This window comes from Lemur catta, chromosome 15, assembly GCF_020740605.2.
Source record: "Lemur catta isolate mLemCat1 chromosome 15, mLemCat1.pri, whole genome shotgun sequence".
Taxonomy (NCBI): Eukaryota; Metazoa; Chordata; class Mammalia; order Primates; family Lemuridae; genus Lemur; species Lemur catta.
In genome coordinates, this window is record NC_059142.1 from 52,700,063 (window position 1) to 52,721,004 (window position 20,942).

Genomic DNA, 20,942 nt, shown 5'->3' on the forward strand with positions numbered 1-20,942 from the left:
TGGCACAAGCCCTGGGACCGGGCAGCCTGGTGGGGCTGGGCAGGGTGGCATGTGGAGGCTGGAGGGGGCGGCAGGGGTGCTGGGTGTGGGGTGCGAATGGCCGGCACCGTCTGTTTCCCAGGCAGCTCTGCCGACATGGATGTGTTCCAGAAGGTAGAGAAGATTGGAGAGGGCACCTATGGGGTGGTGTACAAGGCTAAGAACAAGGAGACAGGGCAGCTGGTGGCCCTCAAGAAGATCAGGCTGGATTTGTGAGTGCGGGGTCAGCCCCTGAGACACCCGCCCTGGGCCACCCACAGCCGGGAGCTCCCCCTCCGTTCATGCTTCCTCTCGGGGTTCCCACTCAACTTCTTTCCTTCTCCGGCTGCTGCCCAGGTACACTGGGGCGGCCACAAAGGTGCAGCCCCCGCCTGTCCTCACCCCAGCTCGCCTTTGGCCTGGGCCCTGCTCTGTGGGGCTTGGAGGGTGAGAAGTGTGTGTTGAGGGAGCACAGGTCCCCATCACCAGGGACGGGCCGTGTGTGCAGGGGCGGATATTAATCCCTCTGGCCGGAAGTGCCCTTCCTGGCTCCGGCCGCCACGCCACGGCTGGACCCTTGTTTCCCACAGGGAGACTGAGGGCGTCCCCAGCACCGCCATCAGGGAGATCTCCCTGCTCAAGGAGCTGAAGCACCCCAATATCGTCAGGTGAGTTGGGGAAGGAGGCAGGGACGCTGGGACGGTGAAGGCTGCGTCCTGACCGCCACCTCCCCGCCAGGCTGCTGGACGTGGTGCACAATGAGAAGAAGCTTTACCTGGTGTTTGAGTTCCTGAGCCAGGACCTGAAGAAGTACATGGACTCCACCCCAGCCTCCGAGCTCCCCCTGCACTTAGTCAAGGTACAGGGGGGAGGCCGGGGAAGGAGAGGGGGGGCCCCCCACCCAGCCGGCCCCTGCTCAGCCAGATCCCCCTCATGCTCGTCACTGCAGAGCTACCTCTTCCAGCTGCTGCAGGGGGTGAACTTCTGCCACTCTCATCGGGTCATCCACAGAGACCTGAAGCCCCAGAACCTGCTCATCAATGAGTTGGGTGCCATCAAACTGGCTGACTTTGGCCTGGCTCGAGCCTTCGGGGTGCCCCTGCGCACCTACACCCACGAGGTATTACGGGATGGAGAGGGGAGGAGGGCAGCTGAAGGATTGTCACCCATGCACTCAGCCACCCTGAATGATGCTGTTTTCTTGCCCCACAGGTGGTGACACTGTGGTATCGTGCCCCTGAGATCCTCTTGGGCAGCAAGTTCTATTCGACGGCTGTGGATGTCTGGAGCATTGGTTGCATCTTTGCGGAGATGGTAGAGAGGGAGACGTGTGGCCACAAGAGGCCACAGGCAGGGTCCCACGGAGGGGTGTAGGGGTTTCACTGATGCTTCTCTTAGAGGTGGAGTAAGGGGTGTTTGGGACTGGCTAAAGGACTCAGGAAGCCAGCCTTATTCCAGAAAAGGCTAGAATTCTTTGCACAGCCCTGGGAAAGATATCTTGACAGTCCCTCCCTGGTTCTGGCCACTTATGTGGTGTTGGATCCTGTATGACAGAGGGGTGGACCCCATACCTTCTCTTCTTCCCCATCCCAGGTGACCCGCAAAGCCCTGTTTCCTGGTGACTCTGAGATTGACCAGCTCTTTCGTATCTTTCGCACCCTGGGGACACCCAGTGAGGCCACGTGGCCTGGAGTCACCCAGCTGCCTGACTATAAGGGCAGCTTCCCCAAGTGGACCAGCAAGGGGCTGGAGGAGATTGTGCCCAATCTGGAGCCAGAGGGCAAGGACCTGCTCAGGGTAGGTGCAGGTGGGCAAGAAAAACCTCCTAGTTTTAGCTGCTGTTCCAACTAGAGTGTCCCTTTCGTCAGCCAGCCACTTGTATAACCCTGGCTCTTTCTGAGCCCAAGCTGGTCTCTTTCCTGGCCCTTGTATAAGATTGGCTTGTCCTTGGGTGTATTGATTGTTCGACCCAGAGGCCTCCCCGATGGTAAGTCCAATGTTTATCTTCCTTTCTAAACCTTCTCTTAGCTGGCAGCTGTGTCTTCGTGCTGTGACACTTGCCCTTTCCCCTGCTTGTGTGTTTGCGGGCTACTGTTGCCCCGTCTCAGCTGCTCGCTTCCCCCAGCAGGGGCCACACCTCCCACTGCCTTGGTGTCCCCAGTTCCTCCCATGGTGGCCAGTCTTCACATGAGGCTGTTCAGAACAGGCCATTCCCCGCCGCCTAGGAGAAACGTACTGGCCCCTGCCACGCCCTTACCCGTCCTGTGGCACCATCTTGACCCCTTGGGCTGGCCCAGGCCGACTGCCCAGAGGTCTCGGGCAGAGCCATTGTTCTGGCCCACAAAGTCTCCGAGGCACATTCCCCCCTTAATCTAGTGTTGGGCCGGAGGAAGGCAGGTCAGTGTGTTCATCTTCAGGCTGTGCGCCCAGCCTTCCCGAAGTCCGCGTTTGTCTGCCAACCCGATGGCAGCAGGACGGTGTGGACTTCCTGCCAAGGCTTTTGTCCTCCCCCCAGGCTGCTCCACGGTGGGGGGGTCGTTGCACATCCTGCCGGTTCAGGGGCTCTAGGGCAGAACGAGTCTGGGCACTTGCAGCGGTGGCCCGGCCTCCTCTCCCCTGCTCTTTGGAGTCCTGCCCCACCTCAGGTGTGCTCCCTGGACAGGTTGGGCCCTGCTTCCCGTGCACGAGGGATGTCGTGCTCTCAGCCAGGAGCAGGGACCGGGAGCCCTCCCCACAGAAGGGAGGCTGACTCAGCTGTAGTCTCCTGAGGACACCTGGGTGACTCAAGGCTGGACTAGAACTAACCCTTTGTCCTCAGCTTCTAGGAGTGTCCAGGACTGGCTTGAGAGCTGGGAGGCGGTGGCTGCGTGCGGTTCTGGGTTTGAGGATAGCCACTTTGGGGCTTGGGACCCTCCCCCGGGACCTGGGGCTGTGGTGTTCCTGTCCCCACCCTGGCCACACCCAGCCCAGGCTCTTTCCTCTTCTTCCTTCCCAGCAACTCCTGCAGTGCGACCCCAGCCGACGGATCTCAGCCAAGGTCGCCCTGGCCCACCCGTACTTCTCATCCCCGGAGTCCTTCCCAGCCGCCCGCCAGTGTGTGCTGGAGCGTTTTTGCTGTTGAAAACGCCAAGGCCCATCCCTCGGGTCCTCGAGGGCAGCTGCCTCCCCACCCATTCCCGACGGGAGACCAAATTCGGGAGGGAGCGAAGCTCTAAGGCATTTGGCATCAGCCAGCAGAGGGCTGAGCGTGGGTCAGTCCTGCCTGCAGGTTAGAGAGTTTTGTTGTTGCTGGGTTTGATGGTGCCGTTTCAGAATAGGGGCCCAGATGCTCCACGCACGAGGGGGTACGTTAGAGACCGGTCCGCTGGCACTGGGACAACAGGTGCCGCGTGGAGAGCAGGGGCCTGCCTGGCTGCAGCTGCTGAGCCAGACCCCGAGGGAGGGGCGCCCCCTGCTGGTCATTTTGGATTTAAACTGTTTGGGGGAAGAGTTGAGTCTCAAGTTAAAACAGGAGGGAGAGGGCGTTTTCCTGACCCAGGAGAGGTCAGGGCGTGTGTGGCTGTTCTAAGGAGTTGTCATTTCACCTAAGATATGCTTGTGTTGGTTTGCTTCTGGCTTGACAAACAGAAAATAAACGGGATACATTTCTGAGTTTCCTGGTGGTGGTCTGCTCATGGGGAACACCTGGGCTTGTCGACAAGGGGGACATTGACAGAGGGCTGGAGACAGTCCTGGCCTGAGACAGTGGGGAAACTGAGAGGGCAGGGAGGGGAGCCAGGGTGTTCTCTGGTCTTTCTGTGGCCCGCCACCGCATCCCTGCCCAGAGTCCGGGGAACCACAGCCCTCTGAGAACACCGTTTCCCAGGCAGGCACGTGGATGGGCCCAAGCAGTGCTGCCCCTGGGCTCACACCCCAGACGAATGGATCCTGCGTCCCCAAAGGTGAAGGAGACACGGCCCAGGGAGAATTCGTTTATTGGAATTACTGAGTGGGGGTGAGGGAGGAAAACCGGAGCTGCTGCTCTCCTGGTCTGGGGGGGTGAGTCAGGCACCAAGGTTGGGGGAGGCCAACACCACAAATGAGTAATAAAATCATAAAACAGCGGTCGGGCAGAGGGAAGACCCACTGCCCAGGACTGGGCTGCTCCGGGGGTGAGGGGTCTGTGCGCCCGACCCTCCCCAGCACACACACTGCCCCGGCTGCTGGCCTGCGTCAGCGAAGGGAGCGAGGGACGGTGGGGGAGGCGGAGCGGTAGCAGCAGCGGTACCCCTCCAGCGCGGCCGGGAGGAGCAGCAGGCCGCTCACGGGGTCTTTCCGGCAGCGGCCCATGGCCTCTTTGTAGCTCAGCCGCTCCTTGGAGATGGGGTCTGTCAGATCCTTCTCGTAGCTGGACTCGTCCTGCAGGAGCTGGGCCAGCTCTTCGCTGATCATTCCGGAGAGCAGAGCCTGCGGGACAGGGATGCGGCCTGTCCTCTTGGGGTCGATGAGCCCCCCGGTCAGGTGCTGCACCTGCAGGTGCGGAAGCACACTCTCCGGGGGCATCCAGCCCTTCTGGATGGCCTCACCCACCGACAGCCTCTTCTTGGTGACGGGGTCCTCGATGCCGGTGAAGGCCTTCTGGGCGTTGAGCAGCCTCTGCGTGGAGATGTTGTCGATTAGGCCCCGCTCCACGGCCTTGTGCACGGAGTAGCGCTCGCGGCTCAGGAGGTCCACGATGCCCCCTGTGGCCGCCTGGGCCTCCAGCAGCTTCTGCCCAGTGATGGGGTCCAGCATGTTCTTGGCCACAGCCGTCTTGATGCTGCACTTGTTGTCTGTGGTTGTGTCGTAGACCCCGGCGATGGGGAAGCTGTCATCACTGAGCCCCAGAGTGAAGCTGGGAGAGAAGAAACCGGTGCTCTGGGGAGCTGGGGAGGCGAGCGGGGACTTGGAGATGATGGAGCCGATGGAGAGCGAGGAGCAGGGCTTGGTTTCCCCGGCCACAAGCAGGGCGAACTCGGAGATGGGCAGGTGGCCGTCCTTGTACAGGTGGTACTCCTCCTTGGAGATGCGCCGGCAGCGGAGGGCGGCCTCGATGGAGTACTGCTTCCCACTCTTGCGGTCCAGGAGCACAGACTCCTCCCCACAGGGGCCCGAGGTGGTGACCTCCTCCCAGTCACACTCGAGCTCCTGCAGCTGGAGGTACTGGCCTCGGTCGATGATGCCCCTCTTGTAGGCCTCATATGGGGACATGTCCTTCCCCGTGTCAGGTTCCAGGATGGAGATCTTGGTGGAGAGGTTGGTCTCCCGCGTCTGAGTCTCCTGGCTGAGCTCCTCCCGGCTCACCTTGGCGTGGAGGTCCCGGAGCATCCGCTCCTTCTCATAGATCTGGTCCTTCTCGCTGAGGATGGCCGCCTCCAGCCGTGAGAGCGCCTGGCCCCGCTGGGTGGCCTTCTGCCGCTCGCTCTCCGTCTTCTGGCTGAGCAGCTTCGACTCCTCCTGCAGCTGCAGCGCCTGCTGCTGCTTCTGCCTCTCCAGCACCCGCAGCTCCTGCTGCAGCCGCCCGAGCTCCTGGCCCGCCTGGTCCCGGGCCTTCTGCAGCTCGGCCTCCTCCCGGGACCAGGTCCTCCCCAGCGCCTCGGCCCTGTGGATTCGCTCCCGCAGGCGCCCCACCGCCTCCTCCTGGGCCTGCCGGGCCGCACGCTCCCTGGTGAGCAGCTCCCACACGCGGGACCGCTCGTCCTCCAGCGCCTGGTCCTTCTGCACCCGGATCACCTCCTTGTAGATGGTCTTCTCCTGAGATTTGGTCTTCTGCAGGACGTCGAGCTGCACCTGCAGGTGCTTGCTCTCCCGGTGCAGCTCCGCCACCCGGGTCTTCTCCTGGTCCAGGTCCCGCCGCAGGGCCTCTGTGGACCTCTCCAGCTCCGGGTCCTTCTCCAGCTTGACCACTTCCTCCATGATGATCTTCTCCTGCACCGCGGGAGGCCGCTTCTCCAGCTCCTGGATCCTCAAGGTCAGCTGCCGCAGCTCCCTCTCCACAGCCAGCTTCTTGCCACGGTCCTCGCCAAAGCTGAGCAGCCCCTCCTTCTCCTCCACGCTGGCCCGCAGCTGCTGCACCTCCAGCTCCAGCTGCCGCCGCCGGCCCACCTCCTCGTCCAGGCTCTGGCTCAGCCGGCTGTGCTCCTCGCGCAGCTTCGGGTCCTTCTGGGTGACCACCACCTCCTGCACCACCACCTTCTCCTCCGGCTTCCGCCTCTCTAGCAGCAGGTACTTGCTCTGCAGCTCGTAGACGGCGTCCTCGGCCGCCCGCCTCTTCTGAGACGCCTCCCGCACCTCCTGGCGGAGCCGCTCCGCCTCCTTCTCCAGGACCGGGTCCTTCTCGTGGCGTATCACCTCCTTGTTCACCGTCTTGGTCTCCACCTTGGCCCGCTCCCGCTTCCACTCGTCGCGCTCGCCCTGCAGCCTGATGAGCTGCTCCTGCGAGCGCCCGTGCGCGTTGACCAGCTCATTGAGCTGGGCCTTCAGGCGGTCGATCTCGCGCAGCACCTCGGGGCTCCTCTCGTGCTTCACCACCTCCTGGGTTACCTCCTTGTACTCCACCGTGGGCTTCTGCGCCCGAAGGGCCTCCAGGTCAGGCAGCAGCCTCTCCACCTCCTTCTCCACGCTGCTCCTCCTGCCAGCTGCCTCCTGTAGCTGGGCCCGCAGCCGTGCGATCTCGCGCTCGGTCTCAGGCTCCACCCGGAAGATCTCGTGGACACGCTCCTGGAGCTGCACTTTGGGCTTCTGCTTCTGCACCGTGCTGTATTTGCTGTGCAGCTCAGTCAGCTCCCTGGCCAGCGTCGTGCTCCGGTTCCTCTCCTCCTCCAGGAGGCTCCTGAGCCTGGAGGACTCTTGGAGAAGGCCTGGGTCCTGCTCCACCTTCTTCACCTCCTTCACGATGACCTTGGGCTCCACTGAGCTGATGGCCCGCTCCACGTCTTCGATGCGAGCCTGCAGCTTGGCCACAGCCTCCTCTGCCCCCTTCCTCCGTGCAGCATCCTCCTCGATCTGCAGCCTCAGAGCCCGGGCTGCCTTGACCATTTCCAGATCCTTCTCCACCTTCACCACTTCTTTCACCACGACCTTCTCCTTCACGTCCACCTCCCTCTGCTCAAGGGCCAGCAGCTCCTTCTTCAGCTCTTCCAGCCGGGCCACGATGACGGTGTCCTCCCCCCGGGCCTGCAGGATCCTGTCCGTGAGCTGGGCTGCCTGGCTGTCCAGACTGGGGTCCCTCTCGATTTGGGTGACCTCCTTGGTCAGCAGATGAGGCTGCATCGTCTTCCTCTTGCTCTCCAGCTGGACGACCTTCTGGGCCGCCGCCTCCAGGTCTGCCTGCAGCCCGGCCCGCCGCCTGCCCTCCTGCTCCAGCTGGGCCTTCACCTTGGACAGGCTTATCTCCAGCTGGGGGTCCCGGTAGAACTCCACCACCTCCTTCTCCTCCAGCCTCTCCAGGGGCCGCTGGGTCCTCAGCTGCAGCAGCTGGCCCCTCTGCTCCTCCAGCTCGCGCTGCACCTGGGCCACCCGCTTCCTCTCCTCCTCTAGCTGGGACTTCAGGGCCTCTGACTCCCTCCCTGCTCGGGCTGGGCTCTCAGACCCCTGCTTTGCATCACGGGTCTCCTGGATGTCCTCACTGAGCTCCTTCTGCAGAGTGAGAGGAAGAAGGGGGAGCACAGGGGTGAGAGGTGGAAAGACATGAGCCCTGTTTTTCTATACCCCGCCCCCAAGATCAGAGACCCCTCCCTGCCGGTAGGTCCTGGGAGGTGGAGCTGAAGCCCTGAAACGCTTGGATGCAGGACTTCGAGGAGACCCAGTGAGTGCTGTGAAGTTAGGACACAAGGCAGCGTGCAGGCCAGGGGTGTACTAGAAAGTGCAAATAGGACAGGTTTTCCCTGTCTCTTCCATCCAGGCTCCCAGAAATGGGCCCAGACTCCTCTGGGGGATGCTGGACATGGCTGAGGGTGGTAGAAAAGCTGGCAGGCCACCAAGATCGTGGAGCGCTTCCAGCTCCTGGTCCAGCAGGGACAGATACCCAGGTGACCTGCTGTCACTGTGTCTGGGTTCAAGGCTGAAGACTCTGGGGGATTTTCTCTGCTCTCTGGAGTCAGTGGTCGTGTCCCATCAGAAGACTGCCCAGTGGTTAAGCTGTGGCTGTACCAAATGACATCTCCAGGGCCTAGCTCTGGGATGGATACTAGCCTATGAGAGCCACTGGGGAGGAAACTGCGGGAGGCAGGGAGCTCTGCACCCTCCTCAGCCCAGGGGCTGCAGGCTGCAGGGAGAGGAGGAAGGGAAGACTGCCAGGTTGACAGCATGGCTATCGGGGGAATGGAGCGCGTATTCCCGGCCACTGTGGGAACAGAGTAGGTGTCATCTCTGTACCTTCTCCAACATCTTTCCAGCAAACTCCAGCTGGTGTAGCTGTTGCTGGTGTGCCGCCACGACCTCAGTATAGGCCTTTGCAAGGTCCTTCTCCTGGAGAGGGCAAAGGCGGGGGGTGGAGGACAGAGTCAGCTCCCACCTCCGAGGCTGCAGAGCTGGTGCCGAGGTATGCTGAGCCCCACCAGGTCCCGCCTCACCTGGGCCTGGATGCTGTCCTGCAGGGGAGCCACTCGGGGCCTCTTGGGGGCTGACACCGCCAGGGTGGGCTCCAGGGAGCAGCGGTAGGTGTCTGCTTGCAGCTCATAGTCCTGAGCAGGGAGGAGAGAACAACAGGTTGAAGTCATGGGGAAAGCTGGACGTGGGGGAGCAGGGGTGGGAGAGGGAGGGTGGAGGATATAGAGGGACAAACTGAAGTGAACTCGTTTACTTGGAGAGCTGCCTGCAAGTCCTGGGAGAGGCGGGATGCCACAGCCCTGTCCTGATCTCTGCTCTGGATCTCTTGAGTCAGCCTCTGCCAGGGAAGAATCAAGAGTCAGGAGGTGGCTGGGCATGGTGGCTCACGCCTGTAATCCCAGCACTCTGGGAGGCTGAGGCGGGAGGATTGTTTGAGCTCAGGAGTTTGAGACCAGCCTGAGCAAGAACAAGACCCCATCTCTACTAAAGATAGAAAAATTAGCCGGATGTGGTGGTGCATGCCTGTGGTCCCAGCTACTCAGGAGGCTGAGGCAGGTAGATCACTTGAACCCAGGAGTTTGAGGTTGCAGTGAGCTGTGATGATGCCACTGCATTCTAGCCCAGGTGACAGAGAAAGACTCTGTTTCAGGAAAAAAAAAATGTCAGAGGCCTCTTCTAGATGCCAATCTGGGGGTGCCCATGCCTTCCCAGGCCACAGGGGAGAGTCCAGCCTCCTTCCCAGGCTGGGCAGAGCCTGCGTGGTCTGTTCCTGGTCTGGTTCCCTCGCCTGAGTCCCCCTGTGTCCCCTGACTGCCATGCCCTCTGCTTGGGACATTTCACCCCCTCCCCCATACACCCTGTCTGTCCTCCAGTCTCAGCTTTCATGGCGGATCCTTCGGCCCCACTTGCCTGGACCCCCATGGGTGTCCCGTGGGCGCTCCCCTGGGGCACTGGCTTCTCCAACAAGCGCTTACCAGCCGGGGGCAGGGCCGGCCCCGGCCCCTGGTGCATTGCCTGGTACGTAGCAAGGGCTCGGCAGTGTGAGGAAGATGCAGCAGTGGTTGGAACCCCCATACTCTGTGGCCTGAGCATGAATCTCAAGGCCCACCTCAGACCAGACAAAGAGGGGCTGGCCGTTTCCGTGGGCAAAGTGGCACCTTTCAGGTGGAGGCCAGGCAAGGGGGTGACCTAAGACCTCTGGGGCCTCACTTTGTGGCCTCTTAGAGCGCTTTTGAGCGTTGGCCGCTAGGGGGCCTCACGTGCACAGGCAGCTGTCCCTGGTGGGGTGGAGGCAGCCAGGGAGGTGGGCGTGGCTTGAGGCCTCCACTCTGGGCAGGGGCCTGACCTGCCCACATATCGCCCGTGGCCCAGCCCCTCACCTTCTCCGCTTGCAGCTTGTAGGCGATCTGGCTGGGCCCGTCGCTGGGCCGCACCTGGTTGCGGGGCAGGTGCTCCAGCCAGGAGCTCAGGTTGTCCCTGCAGTTCTTGAACTGCTGGTAGGTGAGCCCCACATCCTGCAGCATCTTCTCCCTGTGGGAGGACAAGGCCCGGAACAGAGGTGAGAGCTGCCCTCTAGGGCAGGTAAGGGGTGCACAGAGGCGGCTGGTGGGAGCCTCCTCCCTGGGACAGGTCAGGAGGCCTGGGGGACCTGCCGTGCAGAGCCCCTCCTCTTTGACCCTGTGCTGGAGCTGGGGATTCAGAGATGGAAGGGACAGTCTCTGCCAGGCATTACCCTGGGAAGGAAGCACTGTTATCCCATTTTAGAGTTGAGGCAATGGAGCCTCCGAGAGGTAAGGTCACCTCTCCAAGCACACACAGCTTGTGGGCAGCAGTGCCCAGGCTCCACCCCAGCCCACACCGTGTGCCCCGAGGGCCCAGCTGCTCACCGCAGGTCCAGCTGGTCCCCCACGGCGTGGTAGCGGTCGGTGAGGGCCCGCACCTGGCGCTGCTGGCGAGGCAGGTCTTGGCAGAACTCGTGGAAGTTGTTCTGCAGCGCGGCGCATGCGTGCTCGGCGGCCTTCAGCTCCCGGTGCAGCCCCAGCACGCAGGCCTGCTGCCCCAGCAGCTCCCTCCGCTGGTGCTGGGGGACGAGGGACAGTGCCATGCACCCTTGTGGTGCGGCCAGACGCCAGGTCCACCCCACCCATCCCCAAATTGCTTGGCCAGGCTGTCCCCCCTCCCGCCAGGAGGCCCCCGCCGGCCCCTCACCTGCAGCTGGCTGACCCTCTCCTGCAGCGCCCTGGGGTCAGCAGGGATGGGGGCCTCCTGCGCCAGGGTGGACTCGAAGCCTCGGATGACCTTGTCCGAGTCCCGGATCTGCCGCTCCAGACCCAGGGCAGCCTTGGCTCTGCCACGAAGGAGGCGAGTGTCAGACACCGCCTTGGCCACACCCTGCTGCCCTGCCCGGGGCGTTGAGCACTCACTTCTCCCCGTAGAGGTTGCACAGAACCTGCACATCGCTGTACTTGTTCTTGACGCCGTTAAGGGCCACGGGCAGCTGCAGGGCGGCGGGGCCCACGGGCCGTGCTGACAGAAACGCCTCGCACTGCTGCTGGGCCGCCTCCTTCTCGGCACCCAGGCTCTGCAGGCGCTGGGCTGTGGCCTGCAGAAGGAGTGGGGTCAGGGATCCCTGGGCAGTGGGTTCTGCCCAGCTCTCCCGCCAGGTCAACCTAACTGTGCCCACAGAGGCACCGGCTTGGGCGCAGGCCCGAGAACCAGGTACAGTCCTGGCCCCGTTAGTCCCTGTGTGGATGACCTAGGGCAGGTCAACCTCTCTGACCATCAGTCTCCTCATCTGTGGGGATGACTGATGGGAGGATGACACGAGGTTGTGTGTGTCAGGAGCACAGAGCAAGCGCCAGGCTCATCACTGCCTCCTGTCATCTTCACCTTATTGTCCTCTCGCAGCAGCTTCAGGTCCCCAGCCCTGTCACTCTAGGCTCAGACAGCCAAAGCCCTGGCCCTGCCCACTTGGGGTCATGGCCCTCATTCTCTCGTCAGTCACGCATCCGTCACAGAGGTCACTGTGTGGTGCTGACTCTGCCGGGCACCGCCTCGGCCCCCAACACCACTGACGTGCCAGATGCTGGGACTCCAAAACCCAAGGACCTATGTGGTGTGACAGCCTCCACTGTCAGTCGCTCTGGGGACCACCATGCCCCACAGGGCAGCCGGTGACTTATCAATGTGGGATACAGAGGCCCCCTGCCCAGCTCCAGAGCTCCCGGGAGCCAGCTGAGGAGCCGGCGCTGCCTCTGCCCCCTGCTTCTGCCCCCTCTCGCACAGGTGTCTCCCCGGGAGACCCCCTAAGAATGCCCAACACGCTCTTCTTCATCTCAGACTCGCCTCTGGGCCCGACCTTGCTGCTGTCCCACTCTGGGAGCCCCTCCTGCCCCACCCGGCTCTCTGACCCAGCCAACCGCTGCCTCCTAATGTCTATAGCACATTGTGGGGAGAAAGTAACAAGTTCCACAAGAATGTGAATGAGATGATTCAAATTTTTCAGAGCCAAACACAAAGGGTATAATATATTTGCCTAGAAACCGGTTTGGAAGGATAATCCAGAGCGCTGCCCCGGCGTGGGGAAGGGTGGTTCTCACGCTTTCACTTTCAGCTCTTTCAGGGGTGTTGAGTTCACCCAGCAGAGAACTTGTTCTTTGGTAATGACGGTCACGCAACAGTGCGACCTCCCCAGGAAGGACCACCCCCCACGGAGCCAGGAGGAACCGCCCCCTAAAACACCCCAGGCTTCCTTGCTGTCTCAGGACCTCGGCCAGAACACCTGGGTGCGGGGCCTTTACACTGGGTCCTGCTAGAACCTTCCCGGGCGTTACTGTACTTCATCTCCAGGCAACCAGATGAGCTGGGCATTACTATGCCTGTTTCAGGGATGAGGCCCACGGTCACAGAGCCAGTCAGTGGAGGAGGCAGGATGAGGACCAGCCTGTCTGAGCCCAGGACTGTCCTCGTCCCTCCTCCGCCTTGGATCCTGGCGGCTGTTCCCCGACTTGCGTCGCCTCCCTAAAGCTCTTGTGGGCCCCGCCTGCTGCTCACTCACCTTGTGGCTGTGGATGCGGCCCTCCAGGTCCTCCAGTGGGGAGGTGCGGCTCAGCGGGGCACGGGCCCAGGCCAGCACCTGCCTCTCTATCTGCCCCAGGTCCCCATCCAGCCGGGTCATCTGTGTCAGCAGCTTCTGGGCCTGTGGGTCGACTGGGGCCAAGCCGGCGGGAGCTGGGGGCAAGAGGGTGCCAGTGAGGGCCCAGAGGCTGTCCTGTCTGCAGACGGTGCTCCCTGAGTGCCCACAGTGGGTCCCGTGGGGGTGTGGCTGGGAGTGGGTAGGCAGGGCCTAACAGAGGGACAGCCCCCTGAGTAGATGTCCCTAACCCAGGGTCACCCCCTACCCATCACAGTGCCCTAGCAGTGGCCAAAGTAGGGATCCACTTGCTCTATACCAACAACCACTCCCTCCCTGGCCAGCCCTCTGTACCCTGCTGGCCAGGCCGTATGGTCTCTGTGGCACTGGCCTTCAGGCGCCTCTGGACTGCAGCCAGTTTCTGCTTCAGGGCCTGCAGCTCTGAGGCCAGCCTGGAACAAGGGGGAGTTCAGATGAGGACGCCCCTCCTCTCTCCCTCCCCAGCCCCGGCAGACATGGCTCCAGGTGAAGGCCAGGCTTAAGTCAGGGGTCTGCCAGGCAGTGGCCTTGGACAGCACAGGGCCTGGTCTGGCTCACAGCCCGCCTCCTGCCCTCACGTGTCCCTAGGCAGGCCCACCTGGAGGCCTTGTCCACAGCTTCAGGGTCCGGGGCTGGGATGCAGAAGCAGGCTGCTGGGGCTCTCTTGGTCTCCCCGCCAGGGCCCTGCACGGCCCAGGTGTGCGGGTCGGTGTTGTCCACCAGTGTGTACTGCTCACCCCGCAGCAGCTGCACCTGGGGGACAGATGGGGGGTGCCCATGCAGACTCAGGGCAGGGGCCAAGGCCAAAATGGGATAGAGACTGGGGATAGGGACAGCAGTTGGAACAGGGGCTGAGTAGGGGGAGGGGTGGGAGGTGCTGGGGGGGACAACGACAGGTCAGAGGGCGGGGCTGGGTCAGGGGAAGGAGTGGGCAGAGACAGGCACAGAAGTGCTGGGGCTGGAGCAGGGTTCGCACTTCTCCTGAGTCCCAGTCGCAGATGCTGTCCACCCGGAGGGGCCGCTGGAGTGGGTTCCTGCGCTGTGGCAGAGGGGCCACCTGCTGGCTGTGCCGTTGCAGGTCCCCAATGGCCCTCTCGGTGATGGCCAGCTGCTTCTCCTCTGCCTGTCGGGGACCCAGGCAGTGGGGGCTCAGCCCAGGCTGCACTGGACGCCACCCATCCCCATCCCTGAAGAGGGTCAGAGTCTGCTCTTCACGAAGGCAGAGTCTCTAAGTCAATGGAATAAAAGGAGCCCCCTGGGGGCCTAGGGTGCTGGGATCTGCTGGTTGTGGGTAGGGGGGCTGCCCAGCACCACCCAGGCCTCCAGAGTGGACACTGGAGGGGACTCAGAGCTCTCTCAGGCTGCCCTTGTCACATTACAAATGAGAAAACTGAGGTCCAAAGTGGGGAAGGGCTTGCTGGTAACTGGCCAGCCTTCTCCTGCCAGAGCAGACCCCCCTCCCCTGCCCCCCAGGCCAGAAAGATGGGCAGGAGTAGGGTGCAGGTGGCCTGGTGGGGTTGTCTCACCTCCAGCTGTCGCAACAGCTCTGTGGGGGCACCAGGGAGGCCCCCAGGGGCAGGGCTGTACTTGGTGTCCAAGTTGGAGGTGAGCTTCGCCAAGGTCTGGCTGACCGAGTCGGCCTCTTCCTGGAACTGAAGTTGTTGGGCGGTCAAGGGCAGAGCCCAGGGCAACCTGCTGCCCACTGACCCTGCAAAGCAGCTAAACCCAAACTAACCCTAAACCAGCTAAACCTAAATCACCACTTTCCCCTACACTATTGGCCTTTTTCTACCCAGGCAGTGGGACCTTTTTTCATTGGAGTTCTTTGCAAATGGAGCATTTTTGGTTCACTGACTTTAATTTTTTTAATGTGTCATTAAAACTTTTGTTCATTGTCCTTCATGCAAACATGCAAGGCATCCTCGCCTGCCTCCCTCCAGTACCTGGAGCTGTTCCTGCCGGGATGGAGGGTATTTGGGCTGCACTTGTTCCAGCCTCAGAGTAGGAGCTGGGAGTGTGCTTTAAAGAAACATCTCACGGTGGGGTGATACCACAGACTTCTTGTCAATGGGTGTGCTAATGGCATTGTGGTTCCATAGGACAACGTATGAAGCGTTTTGGGTGGAAATTACCCCCCTCTAAAAAATCCCACTTGTAGGTTATATCAGTGTTTCTCAGCCTCTTTCCATTATTGTCCCCTAAAGAGACTTTTTAGACATTTTTTTCTTAATTGGTACCCAACCAACTCCATGAATATTTTTCTTTTTCTTTCTTTCTTTTTTTTTTTTTTTTTGTTTTGAGACAGGGTCATGCTCTGTCACCCAGGCTGGAGTGCAGTGGCATCATCATAACTCACTGCAACCTCAGACTTCTGGGCTCAAGTAATCCTTCCACTTCAGCCTCCCCAGTAGCTAGGACTACAGGTATGTATCACCACATCCAGCTAATTTTAAAATTTTTTCTAGAAACAGGGTCTTGTTTTGTTGCCCAGGCCGGTCTCAAACTCCTGGCCTCAAGCAATCCTCCCTCCTCAGCCTCCCAAAGTGCTAGGATTACAGGTGTTAGCCACCACACACAGCCCTCATGAAATTTCAGTAGCATAGGTATGTTGTGTATCTGTTTAGGTACTGTGTGCAGATCTGTGCTTTATGCATACAAAGAATTAAGATATTTTTCACCCTTAAGAACCAATTTCCACCCCTGTGGGGGTGATGTCAACCCGTTGAGAATGCATGACTTTATTTTCCCTCTGGAACCTAGTCATAACCACACAGCTCTGTCTTTTTTAGAGGTGCCTTGGCCCTCACCATGGCAGGTGTCCTGTTGTGACCTCCAGGCACCTGTGTGGCCTGGTGGCCGCCTGCCCCTGCTCCCCTGCCCACAGGCTCACCCTGCGGTAGTCCTCCACGTGCTGCAGCTGGCTCTCCTGGCAGATGCACAGGTTCAAGAAGTTCTGCCACTCCATCTTCAGGGCCTCCTGGTGGGCCTGGGGGCAGCAGCACAGCAGGAGCCCTTGGACCACGCCCCACCCAGCCGCCCGTCCCTCTCACTGTGCCCACCCTCCCGGGGAAGTCCCCGCTGAGGGAAGGCACATCTGGGCAGCGGGCGGGGCCTGTGCACCTGGATGGGTGCCACCGCGGGGTGCCCGAGCTCCACCATGCGCTCCCCGTCGTCTTCCAGCTCGTTTACGCTCTGCTCCTGGCTCAGCAGCTCGTGCTGCTTGAAGTGCTGGGGGCGGGCGGGGTCGGAGAGCGGCCGTGAGGACCCCGGTGGCCCTGGCGGCCCCTCCCGCTCCCGCCCTCCGCCCTCCCAGCGCGGACCTCGTACTCGCGCCGCACGCCCGCCGGGTCGGCCATGAGGTCGCTCCAGTCCTGCTGCACGATGCGGCGCTGCTGCTCGGCCAGGGCGCTCAGCTGCCGCGTGCAGCCCTGCAGGTGCGTGTACAGGCTGCCCAGGCTCTGCCCGCGCCACGAGGCCGCCTTCTGCGCTCAGGGCCGCCAGGCCGCCAGGTGGGGAGAGGAGCGTGGCAAGAGGCGCCATCAGTTCGCGCATAAACACTGGCCCTGTCCAGGGTCCAGGCAGCCACCCCCAGCCCAGCTTGCGCCACCCGGCCCGGGCCTCCCTCCTGCTCACCAGTAGGTCCCGGTATTGGCTCCGGATGGTGGCCGCGTCCTGCCTCGACCAAGGGGAGGAACAGAGGCCATGAGAGGCGAGGTGCAGGGGACAGCACCCCCAGGGCTGGGCCGCCCGTGCCCCACCCACCCCGCTCCCCAGGGGGCCCACGGATCTAGCTCCAGCTCTGCTGGGAGAAGCTTGGCAGAGATGCGCGCCCTGGGGGTCACCCACCGGCCCCACGAGGTTCCGCAGCTGCTGCCCATAGGCCTCGATCTCCTTCTGCAGGATGTTGTGCTCGGCCACCTGCTGCTCCAGCTCCGCCATGCCCGGCCCGTACTGGCCCCCGCAGACCTGCTTCTGCAGGGGAGCCCGGCTCAGCTTTGCCCACAGCGCCTCCCGCCAGGGGAGAGGAGTTGGTCATTTGGGCAGGGGGTGGACCAGCCAGGGGAGTGCATGGCCTGCTGCTCCCCGGGGACCTTGGCTTCACCATGACCTCTGCTTCCTAGGGCTCAGCCTCTGAAAAGTCTCCCCATGCTGTCCTGCCTCTGTGGCCCCAGCCTCAGTGCCTCCCGCCTGGACACCTCCAGCCAAGCTCCAGGAGCCCCAGCACACTCTGCTCCACCGGCCCCCTCCCCATGGTCCCTCCATTCCTGTCAGGACATCTCTTCTGTTGTGGCATCAAGGCACAACTCCTCACCCTACCATCAGAGTGACCTGGCTCTGCCCACTTGCCCAGAAAACCCCACTTCCCATCACACCCCAGGCTTCCTCCCAGCAGGAGCCTTTGCTCCTTCTTTCTGGAATGTTCTCTCTTCACCACTTCACTATGACCCAACTGAGCCCTCTCTCCTCCCTGAGGCTTCTTCATGTGCCTCCTACTGCAGGAAGCCCTCCCAGACTGCACCATCTGCTCTGTTCTCACCCTTCCCAGGCCCCTGAGCCACCCCAGGTGCAAGCATGCAGTCAGGCCCTGGATCAAACGCAGTTCTGCATTGCTCTCTGAGCGTGCTGGGGTATGACTCTGAACGCCTTGAGGGTGTCTCAGACGTCGGGTGTGCCCTAACCTGTTTCTGCTCAAGCACACGTGCCCAGTCGACCCTGGGCCCCACATCAGGCGGCAGCACCATCCTCTCGTACAGGGTGCGGTACTCAGCACACTCCTGGGTCACCCGCTCGTGCAGCTGCTTGATGCTGCCAAGGAGGGGGCCGGCAGGTCAGGGCTGGGCCTGGGTTTTCCCCTGGGACCCAGCACCTCCATCCGTGAGCCCAGCCCCGGCTGCTGCCCCACTCACTCCTTCTCGATCTCCTCGGCCTGTGGGTGCTTGAGCCGCCGGGCCTTGTCTACGTCCAGGAATAGGTCCTTGAGCAGCACCTCGGCCTCCTTCAGGCTGCGGCCCGTCTCCTGCTGGTGCTGCAGGGCCTGGCTCTGCTCGCTGTTCAGCCGGTCCTGTGGGCGGGGGACAGGGAGCCTCGCTGGGGCCCGGAGCCCCCGAACCCTCACTCCCCACCACTGCAGGCCTGAGCCCCACAGCCAACCTCAGAGGCAGAGGGTCAGGCCCAGGACATCTGTGGGGCAGGCAGCAAGGACATGAGGGGCGCCCTGGGCCCCTCCCTTTGACCCCCAAGTTTGGGAGCCCAGCAAAGAAGGAAGGCCAAGCCCTCTCTTCCACTGTGTGCCAGGGAGTGGGCAGTGCAGGACAGGGGCTGTCTGTCTCATCTTCACCATCACCAGTGGGCACTCTGGGTCCACCAGGCATGACAACAGGCCCCCCATGCCACCGGCCTGCCCCCACGCCCCACCACCTTCCACCTGGGCCCCACCTGCTGCAGCCTCTTCTGGGTCTCCAGGATGTCCCTCTCCACCTGGTCGGCATTGGCTTGCATGCGGGAGATGAGCAGGGCCAGTTCCTGGGTGGCAGCTCTGGTGGGTGGTGGGGACAGAGAATAGCATGGTGGCCCCTGTGTGCCCCAGGTGCAGTCCCCTGCTCTCCCTCTCCCACATCCTGCCCTACAGCCAGGCTAACTGCCCTGGAGGGAGGAGTCCATGGCCTGGGGGACTCTGGGGTCTCTCTCTGCAGGAGACTCCGTGAGATACTCAGTTCTGGGGCAGCGGTGAGAGCATTGTTCCAACATGAGGGTTCAGAAAGTGAGGGTCTCAGGTGTGTGTGGCACAGGGGAGCAGGTGGACCCGACATGCCAGCCTCAGCCAGCTGTCCTGGCAGTGAGTTCCCGACCCTGCCCAGCTGCCTGCCCGCTTCCTCGGGTTGGTGGGCGGTGGCCCAGAGAGCTGGTGAGTCACCGGCTCAGCCACTAACACCTGAGAGCCTGGCTGGGCCCTTGGGAGTGGCCGTTGGGCTGGCTGAGGGCAGGGAACAGCAGCATGTCCCCCACCCCACGTCCTCCCACTCCAGCCCTGTCACCGCCTCCCCATCCTTCCCCATGCCTCCCCAACCCAGGGACTGTGCCAGTGTCCAGGCTTTAGCCACCATCTGGAGGAGCCACATCGTGTTGGGGTGGGAGGGGCCGAGATTGCTGGGGCCCCAATATTCTCCAGATGTGAGGGTTCAAAGCCCAGGTAGGGATCTGGCTTGCTCCGGGTCACAGGGTCAGGAACAGAGGGTAAGCCTGATGCCCCAGGGTTCTTGACCATGCATTTATTCAGCGGCCTCTAATAGAGCACCCACTGCATGCATTCATTCAGAGGCCTCTAACAGAGCACCCACTGTGTGCTTGCACTCAGACTCTGGAGGTCAGAGGGTCAAGCAGACCTAAAAAAAATAAGGGCAGAGTGGTCTGAGCCTCGTGAGCATGGCACCTTGTTGGAGGGTCACAGTCCTGGGGAAGGGGAAGCCTTCACTGAGCTGGGCCTTGAACTAGGGGTAAAAGGATAGGCCAGGCAGAGTGGCAGTGCTAATAGACACAGCAGTCGGAAAGAACTCTGTGGCCCCTGGGTTGGATCCTTCTCCATCGCAGCTGCTATGTGACCTTGGGCAAGTTACCCAACCTCTCTGTGCCTAAGGTTCCTCACTTAAAAAATGGGGGTTTAATAATGATATCTACCCCTCAGGGTTCTTGTGAGCATTAACCACATTAATCTATCTGACTCAGCCAGTGCAGAGCCAGGGGCAGAGTCAGCACCCAGCATGTGTTTTTATTTCGCTAGAGGGTAAGTAGGGACTGTTTACGACAGCAGCCCCAGGGGCTAGAACAGTCCTGCACACAGTAAGTGCTCGCGTGTTGAATGAGTGGATTGCACATGAGGGGAGTGAGGAGCCCTCTGCGGGGGGCTGCAGCCAGAGCCAACAGGGCCCTGAGGACTGAGCTGCCCCAGGCCAGGAGCGCACTGCCCAGGAGCCGCCGGACAGTGGGAGCTGCGGGCCCTGAGCCCGGTGCCCGTGCCCAGCCCCTGGGAGGGGCTGTTCCCACTGGGAGCCGCACACTCCACCCAGGGCTGGGCTCAGGCACCCCAGGGAGGACGGGTTGCTCCGGTGAGAATCTTAACTGCTCTTTCCCGTCCGCCCAGATGCCCAGCCTCAGTGTCTGTCGGGACCTCGATCCCTATCGGGTAATGGGCTACCCGCCCCCACACCAGGCTTTCCTCTCAGCCCTTATCTCCACACCCCAACCCAGGCAGGCGGCGCCTCCACCTGCTCAGGGGGCTGGAGCCAGCGAGTGGGAAGAACAAGGCCAAGTCCATCTGCAGAGAGCCGGGGCTGGGCCCAGCAGAGAGCAGTGTGACCCCAGGGAGGCACAGAGCCCCTCCATACACCCACACGAAAAGAAACCCCCCAACTCTTTAATAAAATTCTAAAGGCCCAGGCACACCCGCCTTGTCCTCCTGCCCACCCTGCACCGGGGCCCCAAGCGTCAGCCCAGCCAGGTGGAGCCTTGAGGGCACAGCTGCCGTGGGGAGCAGGCTCTCCTGTTTCCCAGCCTCCTAGCAGGGGACCCAGTGACCCAGCCTCCTGTCCAGCGCCTCTCCGGCAGAGTGGCTTCAACCTGCGGCCCTCAGGCCTCCCTGGAGAATGTGGGGAGCGCCAGGCCATCTCTTGCCTCCCACCAGGGCCGGAGCTTATCCTGCTCCTGCAGCTCCTGCGGCAGGGAGAGAGTCCACCCCTGGGCCCTTTGGCCTCGGGACACCAAATGCCAGCACTGGGCTGGTCTCGGCTGCCGCTGCCAGGTGGCTGGAACACCTGGGACAGGCACCACCCCCACCCCAGCTCCCCAGCTCTACTCACCGGCTGTGCTTGCTGGGAGAACCCTTGGGGGACCCCTTGGCTGGGGAGCCCTTGGGGGACCCCTTCCCCTGGGAGCCTTTGCTCAGCCCCTTGAACATGGTCGTAAAGGCAGATGCTGGCTCAGGCTGGGTTTGGCCGGCGCAGGAGGGCAGGTGGGTGGCAGGCGGGCGTCCTCGCTGGCTGGTCAGCAGGGCTCTGGCGCCGTGGGGCGGCCGGGCACCGGGGAAGGCAGTTTCTGGGAGGCCCCTCCCTGCAGGTGAGGCGGCGAGCGGCCTGGGCCCAGGGCTCACCCACACTGGCTGCACTCAGGCCCGCTCCTGCACAACCAGTCT

General features: G+C 62.3%; 2 protein-coding genes across 2 annotated transcripts; one reads left to right on the forward strand and one right to left on the reverse strand.

Moving 5' to 3' along the window:
* Nucleotides 1-58: 58 nt before the first annotated feature.
* On the forward strand, nucleotides 59-3,669 carry CDK3 (cyclin dependent kinase 3). The gene is made up of 7 exons (XM_045525719.1): nucleotides 59-251; nucleotides 609-686; nucleotides 757-877; nucleotides 968-1,138; nucleotides 1,231-1,332; nucleotides 1,612-1,815; nucleotides 3,014-3,669. The coding sequence occupies exons 1-7, from the start codon at nucleotides 97-99 to the stop codon at nucleotides 3,137-3,139; spliced, it is 957 nt and encodes a 318-aa protein (XP_045381675.1). The 5' UTR covers nucleotides 59-96; the 3' UTR covers nucleotides 3,140-3,669.
* Nucleotides 3,670-3,975: 306 nt separating this feature from the next.
* Nucleotides 3,976-20,942, reverse strand: EVPL (envoplakin). Its single transcript, XM_045525720.1, has 22 exons — nucleotides 20,611-20,942; nucleotides 18,194-18,293; nucleotides 17,665-17,819; nucleotides 17,437-17,563; nucleotides 16,604-16,729; nucleotides 16,391-16,429; nucleotides 16,078-16,239; nucleotides 15,878-15,985; nucleotides 15,648-15,743; nucleotides 14,284-14,409; nucleotides 13,734-13,880; nucleotides 13,356-13,510; nucleotides 13,073-13,170; nucleotides 12,644-12,816; nucleotides 11,010-11,188; nucleotides 10,795-10,933; nucleotides 10,473-10,666; nucleotides 9,966-10,116; nucleotides 8,840-8,923; nucleotides 8,610-8,720; nucleotides 8,413-8,505; nucleotides 3,976-7,674 (listed from the first exon to the last, which is right to left on the reverse strand). Exons 1-22 carry the CDS (start codon nucleotides 20,706-20,708, stop codon nucleotides 4,231-4,233), a joined length of 6,105 nt encoding a protein of 2,034 aa, XP_045381676.1. The 5' UTR covers nucleotides 20,709-20,942; the 3' UTR covers nucleotides 3,976-4,230.